We start from the raw sequence: 9,487 nt of genomic DNA on the forward strand, positions 1-9,487 counted from the left end.
GATCCAGTTGCAGGAACTGGGAGGTCACTGAGAGCTGGGCATTTTGTGTGCCCAGCCTCTCCGTCCAGCCCCTGTACTTCATGATAGGCATGAGGCCAGCAGCTTCTTGTGTCAGACCCTCTGCCATGGTGACCTACCTTCCCTCAGGCCCAAAGGAATGGAGCCAGCTGACCAGGGACTGAAGCCTTGGCAACCTTGGGCCAGATGAATCCTTCTTCCTGTGAGCTGTTTCTTAGTTATTTGTCACAGTGGTGAAAAAGTAACACTCCTCTTCCAGCGACTTTGAAATGTATATCATTACAAACTATACTTAACCGTTTACCTTCACTTGTGCATCTTATTTATCTCTACTCATTACTAACATTTTACTTTACATTCTAATTTACCATGACATTCCTTTTCTTCTTTCATTATTTCCTGCTTTTCATTGGATTTGTTGAGATTTTTTATTACTCAATTTTTTCTACATTGATTTTAACACTGCATATCATAAAATTCATATACCCAAATCAACATATCTTAATCAGCATGCCTACCCTTCAGAAACGATTCAAATGTATTAGAATTCTTTATTTTGAAATAGCCTTTCATCTAAAATTACTATCTAGTTTTTTTGTTGTTTGTTCACTGATTCTTAAAATTACTGTTGTTTTTTGCTCACTGATTTTTAATGCCATCACAAATACATTATTCTTTACAGATAGTATATTTATATTTTTACCTCTTTATAGTATTCTTTTATCTCAACCTTCTGAATCAATCTATTTCAATATACATCCTTCAGTAGTAATTCTTTCAGGATGCATCTGAGAAGTAAGTCTTTGTCCAAAAATGGCTGCACGTACTAAAAATAGTTTATCTGGACATATAATTTTAAACTGAGAATTATTGTTGCTTCAGTACTTTGAAGATGTTATTCCATTGTCCTGTGATTTCCATGGTTGATACTCCATGGTTTGTGGAGAAGGCAAAACTTTACCTCTATCTTCTTAAAATTTTCCATTGGTACTGTGAATTAACTGACATGATAGATCAACAGGAAGGAAGCTTACAAATTTCACATGGTATGAGAGTCATCATAAGAAAATGAATATCCAAAGACACAGTTCAGCACTTGGATTGATCATAACAGTCAATTATGAAATGTGATAAGCGTTTGACAACTTTCTTCTCAATTTCTTGTCCATAGTGCATAAACAGATCAACTATTGTGCCTTTTTATCAGTAAAACTGTTGAATTATCCCACATTTCTTAATTTCAAAAAAACTGACAGGCCTTGTCATCTTCTGGCCCCTAAAACTGGCAGTAGTATTTCACTATTCACATATAATGGCTTATTTTGACTCATCTTGTATTTTCATCCTATTGCGTGAAGCCCAGGTATCAAATATTCGGATGCTCCTTTAGACATGCACATGTACCAGTGCCAAAGTTTAACTTGCTTCACTTTTACCATATTGAAAAAGAATCCATTTCTAGAATGTACTTAAGCCATAGGACCTGTCAGACTGCTGTAATGTAGGACTGCCCAGTTAGACCAGAAGGAACGAGTCTACTTCTAATTCAATCAGTAATATATACGCATTAATTCACGTAGACAAAGTTGAGTCGCTTTTGCTCCCTACCTGGGAAACGACTGTCAACGCGAAAGGAAAAACTGGCTTTTGTAGCCACTAACTTTACTGTTAAAATTAGTACACATTTCACACTAACAGCTGCTAAAGCCTTTCGACTTCATTTTGTAATACGCATTTTCACCATTCTTGACTACTGGTGCTTAAAAGTGGAATTACACCACTTCAGACAGAAAGTTGTAATTCGTGCACAGCCCTCTTATGAAATTGTGGGTGGCCCTGAAAAGAGCCTTTTATGTAACTTCTCCAGGATTTACGTCATTTGGAATTTTTTCAGTTGGAGATTATTTGCTTGGAATCTTGTGGTGACGATTTTCAGTCTTCTTGGGCAGCAGTACGGCCTGGATATTGGGCAGGACGCCGCCCTGCGCGATGGTCACGCCACCCAGCAACTTATTAAGCTCCTCATCGTTGCGGATGGCCAGCTGCAGGTGGCGCGGGATGATGCGCGTCTTCTTGTTGTCACGGGCTGCGTTGCCAGCCAGCTCCAGGATCTCGGCCGTCAGGTACTCGAGCACCGCCGCCAGGTAGACGGGCGCGCCGGCCCCGACCCGCTCGGCATAGTTGCCCTTGCGCAGAAGGCGGTGGATTCGGCCCACAGGAAACTGCAGTCCCGCTCTACAAGAGCGAGTCCTTGCCTTAGGGCGCGCCTTGCCGCCCTGCTTGCCACGTCCAGACATCTCTGCAGAAAGGGTCTGCTGCAAACGAAGAATACTCCCCAAACCCGGTCTATTTATAGTCTAATGACAGGTTGTGATCGCCACCTGATTGGCTATGACTGCAGAGCCAATCAGAAAGTCTTACTGGAGACCTTCATTTGCATACTCGCCACTGCTGTCGTCCAATCAGATAGTGTTTGCCCTTACGTCATTCGAGCTTTGTGCCTATAAATACCACTCTTCCCAGCCTCAAGTGGAGTTGTCTTTTTGGCTTCTCCTGGGAGCCGTCGTCTTTGAGCTGTTAACGTTGTAGAGCTATTTGCTAGCGATGCCAGAGTTGTCTTGTAAAGGTACTGCGATATCCAAGAAGGGCTTCAAGAAAGCTGTCACTAAGACTCAGAAGAAGGAGGGAAAGAAGCGCAAAAGATGCCGCAAAGAGAGCTACTCCATTTACATCTACAAGGTGCTGAAGCAGGTGCACCCTGACACAGGCATCTCCTCGAAGGCCATGAGCATCATGAATTCTTTCGTCACTGACATATTTGAACGGATAGCTGGTGAGGCCTCGCGCCTGGCGCACTACAACAAGCGCTCGACCATCACGTCCCGGGAGATCCAGACCGCGGTGCGCCTGCTGCTGCCCGGGGAACTGGCCAAGCACGCCGTGTCGGAGGGCACCAAGGCTGTCACCAAATACACCAGTTCCAAGTAAATTTATTTCATAAGCTTGCCTCCAACCCAAAGGCTCTTTTAAGAGCCACCTAAATTTTCTAAAGAAAGAGCTGTGTGCTTCTCCTGTCAGCCGTAATTCTTTGGCATTTGGCACCAGTAGGTTGGTTTTGTGTACTCCTGTTAACTAAACATTGTTCAGTAGTCCGAAGTTTCCTTTTAGCACATGAATCTAGAAGCTTTTCAAAGGCAGTTGTCCTCTAAGGTTTTTTTGGTAGTCAACATGTAGATTCCATGTTAGGCTTTGGTAGTTCTTAGCTAGTACACATTCCCATAGTTCAATCAAAACAAGGTCTGAATAGATTTTATGGCCTTGGTCAATTTGTTTGGTAATTAAATCTAGTTATCCTCTAGGCATTGGGACTCGGCAGCCTAAAGCTCAGGTTTGTCTAGATGTCCTTTATTAAGACGCTTCAAGTTTTGTTGACTTTGAAATATGGAGGTTTGCCATTCCTCTAGGGCACTTCATTCTGGAATAATATCTAACTACAATTAGTTGGCAGTTAATTTTAACTGAATTTTCTCTTCATACCTAATAGAAATTATGGTATGATCTTAGTATTTGTTTTGGTAGAGCTATTAAAAATGGTGTTTTTATGTCCTGTTACCAGATCACTACTCTTCAAAAGCAGATAAAGTGATGAGACATTGAATTCAACTCTTAAAAAGGTATTAACTGGAAACAATACAATTTTTAAATTGCTATATTCTGGAAACTTGCTTGTTGGAACTCTCAATTTGATGATGTTTTTCTTTCATTTAAAAATACTTAGACTATGCATGTGATTTTGCTTTTTACATGAAAAAGCTTTAGTTTCATTTGATAGTATATCTGAATGTACAGGAAAAAAAATCCAAAATAAAATGCCCTGTACTTCTATGCAAAGCTAGGTTCCTGCAGAGCCTTCTTTGAATAGGAGTCCTCCAAGGTGGCAGACAGGGTTCTGTGCCAGTATAGCTCCAGCTGCCCCATCACACTCTGAGAAACAGCAGATACTATCCCCAAATCCCTGTCAACTTTGTGACCACTCCTAACAGGCTACTCTAATTACCCAAGGATGGTTTTTAGGATTATTTGGGCAAAAGGTAAAAAGGTAACTAGGAAAAGCATCTCTTCAGAGGAAACCTGACATAGCCTTTATCTCCAATATATTTTGGCTACAAGTAAGAGGAAATGCCAGTTGATTTGGCTGAGGCACTACACAGGACACCAAGTCAGAGAAGTTTCCCCCAGAAGGATGATGGAAGCCCTGCTCCAGCCTTGCATTCTTGCCTCTGCCCTTTTCCACAACTGGACTTGACTCTGATGCTGGTCTGCAAGTATTCATGTAAATAGGACAAAGTAAAGGCAGGGAGAGATTGTTTCACTTGTGTCCATCTGAAAGCAAAGAGCCTTCCCAGAGGTCACCCTCTAGGTCCATTCACTCAATCCAGTGCCAGGTGCTGCCAGAGCCATCTGCCTGCCTCTAGGGTACCATGTAATGGGGAAGCAATCATTTACCTTCATATAAACTTGGCATTTTAAAAACTTAAGTAAAGTTCTAAGTATTTTTTATTATTACAAATAAGGCATTTCCCTATTAATATCTTGTAATGTTTTGTTTTATATGAAAGATTGCTTTCTGTGCATTAGTAAATCCTACTATGTCCCTGAATTAACTTATTTTCATATTAGTTTTCTAGTAGATGTTGCATTTTACATGTTTGCAATATTATCTGAAACTAGTAAACATTTTATTGCCTCCTTTTAATTAGTTAAATTTCTAATTTCTTTCTCTTGTCTGATTTTAGTGGCTTGCACCTTTACAACAATATGAAATAGTGACAAGCACACATTCTTGCCAAAGATTCTTCTGCCATCATTCTGATTAAATATATGTTATACTGAGGAACAATCATTCTGTCTGATTTATTGAGTTTTATATCAAGAATGGATGTTGAGTTTTGCTAAATGCCTTTTCAGTATCTCTGGAGATGATCATAGATTTTCATTTTTAGGTAGATGATGGTGAGTTATTTTAATGCACTTTCTAAATTGAGTTATCCTTGCATTCCTGCTAAAAACCCCTGCTTAGACATCATATTTAATACATTTAATGTTATGCCGACTGTTTGCAATGTATTATTTATATTTCACCACCAAAACAGAGGTATTCTCTATTTTTCTTTTTTTGTGAGCAATATATTCAGCTTTTGCAATAAAATTTTATTCCATTTATAAAATTAATATGGAAGATTGTTGTCTTATTTATACTTTGGTGTTGTTTGAACAGTATTGGAATTCTCTTTTCTTAAAAACTTTGGTAAAATTCCATTTTGAATGAATTGGTATTCGATGCCCTTTTTTTGTGTGTGTGAGAGTTCTTAGTTTTCTTTTTTTTTAATATTTTTTTTTTAGTTGTAGATGGATACAATATCTTTATTTATTTATTTTTATGTGGTGCTGAGGATCTAACCCAGTGCCTCATGCATGCGAGACATGCGTTCTACCACTAAGCTACAACCCCAGCCCAATTTTTTTTGTTGTTGTTTGTTTTGTTTTGTCTTTATTCTGATTTGTTATATGCATTAAAATTCATATTACACTTATAGAACACAATTTTTCATATCTCTGGTTGCATACAAAGTACAGTCACACCATTCATGTCTTCATACCTGTACTTAGGGTAATGATGTCCATCTCATTCCACCATCTTTTCTACCCCCATGCCTCCTCCTTTCCTCTCCCTCCCATTTGCCCTGTCTAGAGTTCATCTAATCCTCCCATGCTCCCCCCACATTCTCCATTATGAATCTAACTTCTTTTATCAGAGAAAACATTCAGCATTTGGTTTTTTGGGATTGGCTAACTTAGCATTATATGAAATTATTGTTTCGATATGCTAACAATATGGAATAAACTTTGATAAATAAAGACTTAGTTTTTTTTCCAGAAAAATCATCTAAAAATAGTCCCTTAGACATAAGCAAATTCTTCACTATTGATTGTTGTCACCACTGTGTTTTCTGTAGCACAACTCCTGCATTATCTTATTTTGTATGTGCTTTCTCATTTACACAAACCACACTAAGTAACGATTCACCCTTTATTTTATTTATTTTATTTGTTACTTATTTATTTATTAGTACCGGGGATTGAACCCAGGGATGCTTTACCACTGAGTCTCATCCCCAGCCTCTTTATTTATTTTTTTTAATTTTGAAACAGGGTCTTACTAAGATGCTGAGGCTGGCCTTGAGCTTGAGATTCTACTGCCTCATCCTCCTGAGTCTCTGGGATTATGTGCCATGATGCTTGGTTCCTTTATTTCATTTAAACAATGTATTTCTTGTAGCTTTGCATTTATTAAGTTTTACTTTTTTATTTTCTCATAACTATTGTTATTGCTTTTCTCACTATTTATTCTTTCTGCTTTGCTGGTTCATTTTTCTTTTTTATTTCCCTAAATTCTTAAGTGTATGCTTACTTAACAGAGGCAGTCCTTACACTGCATGGTGTTGATAGAAATGGATTTCAGTTACCAGTGGTTAGCTCAATAACTCCAGTTGCTAAACAACCCAGTTCAAATTTCACTTACCATGGTTTTCAATAGTAATCACATAAACTAGAAACTTCACTGCTAGCTCTTCAATCCCATACACAAACAGCAAACAAATCATGATTGGTGACAATTGTGTCACCACTTTTAAAGTTTGTCATTGACTTATGTTGTTTGGTTTATGCACAGACAGGAAGCATGTTATTTGGGGATTTGCTCTAGAAGCAGGAGCAATTGTGGCTTTATTTACCTACCTATAGACTGTGATTTTTGCATTGTCACTTCAAAGAACATAATTGGTACCAATCAGCTGAGGGCTGGGAAAAGTGCCTATTTAGAAGTATGAAGTCTGAAATCACCACAAAATCACTATAATGCCTTTGAACTCAGAAAAAGAGAAATATCACCCTCTAAGGGAAACTTCCTGGTCTCATCTTACATGAGACCATCAGTTACACTGGACAAGGGAAACCCCAAGGAGAGGGACCAGAGGGGACCAAACCACATCAATCAAGTCTTCATTGTCCCACTGTGAAGGTAGTGCTGCTGGCCCTTCAGTGTGGAGTTACTTGTAGAAAACTGACTGCAGTGTGGGGCTTCCCTTTTCCAAAAAGGTTTTTAAAAATTGTGTTTCCTTTTCCTCCATTCTTCAAACATTTGCTCGTTGAATGTTATATGTGTGTGTGTAAAAATATATATATATAAAGGAGTTCCTTAGTATCATGGGGTTTACTTTCTTGTATAGTGAAAGGTAATGTAAAAAGGCATTTATGGATGAAGGAAATATGACACAGAAAATTTAGAGCAGAATTCTTTATATTAGGAGACCAAGGAAGGCTTTGCATTTTCTAAAATATGAGATGAGATCACACTGAAATGTGAGATGAGATCACACTGAAATTTGGAGAAAGTCCTAAATCCAATGATGGGTATCTTTACCCATCAAAGGAGAACACTTGACACAAAGATACCAAGAAGATAGTTACATAGTGGGGCGTGGCAAACAGAAATTGTAGAATGTAACAATAAGCCACAGGAAGCTAAGGATCCCCAGTCGCCACCAGAGTGAGGAAGGAAGCATGGCAAAGGGTCTTCCTGGACAGTCTCCAGCTGAAACAAACTCTGTTGTCATTTTTTTTTTTTTTTTTTTACTTCTGGCTTTTATAACAGTGAAAGAATATATTTCAGTTGTTTTAAGCTACAAATTTGTGGTTATTGTGCACTTGGAATGTGCTAATCTCAGCTGAGATGTGCCTTAACTATAAAATAATAGATTTCAAAGACTTAATTTAAAAAATGTAAATTATAATTTTTATCTTGATTACATGTTGAAATTATGACTTTTGGAATGTAACAAACTGTTTGATTAAAATTAATTACATCTGTTTCTTTTTTGCTACTTTTTGGCTATTGGAAAGTTTAAAGTTATATATGTGGCCAGTATAAGACAGGTTTGCTTTATATTTCTATTGGACCTTTTGAAATTAAAAATATACACTCAGTTTAAAGTGTTAAGAAAATGAGGACTGGACACAGAACGTGGCTCAGAGGTAGAGCACTTGCCTTGCATGTATGAGGCACTAGGTTCAATTCTCAGCACCACATATAAATGAATGAATAAAATAAAAGTCCATCAACAACTAAAAAAATTGAAAATCATGTATCTAACAAAGGACATGTATCCAATATATAAATACTCAACAATAATAAAGTAACCACACAGTTAAGTACAAAGGATTCAGAAGGACACCGTAACAAATAAGAACATAAAAAGAAGCTCAACATCATTTTTTTAAACTAAGGAAATAAAAATAATGAGATACACTTGTACATCTAACAGAATGACAAAAATCTGTAACACGTTTAAAAATTATAACAAAGATATGGTGCAAGAAGGACCCACATTCCTTGCTAGGGGGAATGTAGAAGGGGGCAGCAACTTTGGAAGACAGTTTGGCAGTTTCTCACACAGCTATACATTGACCATATAACCCAGAAATCATGTCTTTAGTGTTTACCTAGCTAACTTGTAAACACAGTCTCAAAATTCTGCATATAAATAAATATAACTTATAGTAGCTAAAAGATCTCTTCAATAACTAAATGGAGGGCTAGGGTTGTAAGTCTGTAGAGTGCTTGTCTGGCAAGCCTGAGGCCCTGGTTTCAATCCCCAGCAATGGGGGTGAGGGACTGGGGGGTTGTGAATTGAAAAACAAAACATAGTATTTTTAATCAATAAAAATGAGCAATTACTCATATAAGTGAATTGTAAATCCATGTTGCTGATTGAAAGAAACAGAATAAAAAATTACATTTCAATTCTTGAAGTGACATGGATGTGACAGGTATGCAGATGTATTGTTTTCCAGGGTTTTATTGTGGCACCTGGGCACTTGATTATAGATGATACTCCTCTTTTATACAATGTAAATTCAGATACTCCATCGTCACCTCCTTGATGGTTACTCCAGTACTCCTGCTGGAGCTGTTTCTCAGGGCATTTTTTTCTATGAATATATTGTATATTTACTGTTAGAGTCTGTAAACAAGTCAAAATAACACCTGGCATTTTGCCAGGGGAATGTTAGAGTTTGTAAACAAGTCTGGATGGTGCCTGGCAAAATGCCAGAGGGAGTGGTTTGAGAAGTAACAAAAGAGAGCCATTAAGTGTAGAGATTCCTTATTGGTTGACTGATGTATCTAGTTTATGCTAATTAGATAAGCTGTGTGGAATGTATAAATACTGCTCCTGTCCTGCAATAAACGGCTTCCACTCCTGCTGTATCAAGTACACAAGTTATTCGTCACCCCCCGGTTATTTTGCCCAGCCAGCCGGGCTGCGGCAGATGGTGGCCCGTACGGGGAGCCCCGGGACACTCGGGGGTAAGTGACGAAAAAAAGCTGCCCGTCCATAGATAGGACGGG

The 9,487-nt window shown here is 38.2% G+C and overlaps 2 protein-coding genes across 2 annotated transcripts; one reads left to right on the plus strand and one right to left on the minus strand.

Moving 5' to 3' along the window:
* Positions 1-1,919: 1,919 nt before the first annotated feature.
* Positions 1,920-2,315, minus strand: LOC107149432 (histone H2A type 1-A-like). Its single transcript, XM_015494207.1, has one exon. It carries the CDS (start codon positions 2,313-2,315, stop codon positions 1,920-1,922), a length of 396 nt encoding a protein of 131 aa, XP_015349693.1.
* A 307-nt stretch (positions 2,316-2,622) lies between these two features.
* LOC107149433 (histone H2B type 1-A) lies at positions 2,623-3,006 on the plus strand. Its single transcript, XM_015494208.1, has one exon. It carries the CDS (start codon positions 2,623-2,625, stop codon positions 3,004-3,006), a length of 384 nt encoding a protein of 127 aa, XP_015349694.1.
* Positions 3,007-9,487: the final 6,481 nt, after the last annotated feature.

Source organism: Marmota marmota, unplaced genomic scaffold, assembly GCF_001458135.2.
Source record: "Marmota marmota marmota unplaced genomic scaffold, marMar, whole genome shotgun sequence".
Lineage (NCBI taxonomy): Eukaryota > Metazoa > Chordata > Mammalia > Rodentia > Sciuridae > Marmota > Marmota marmota.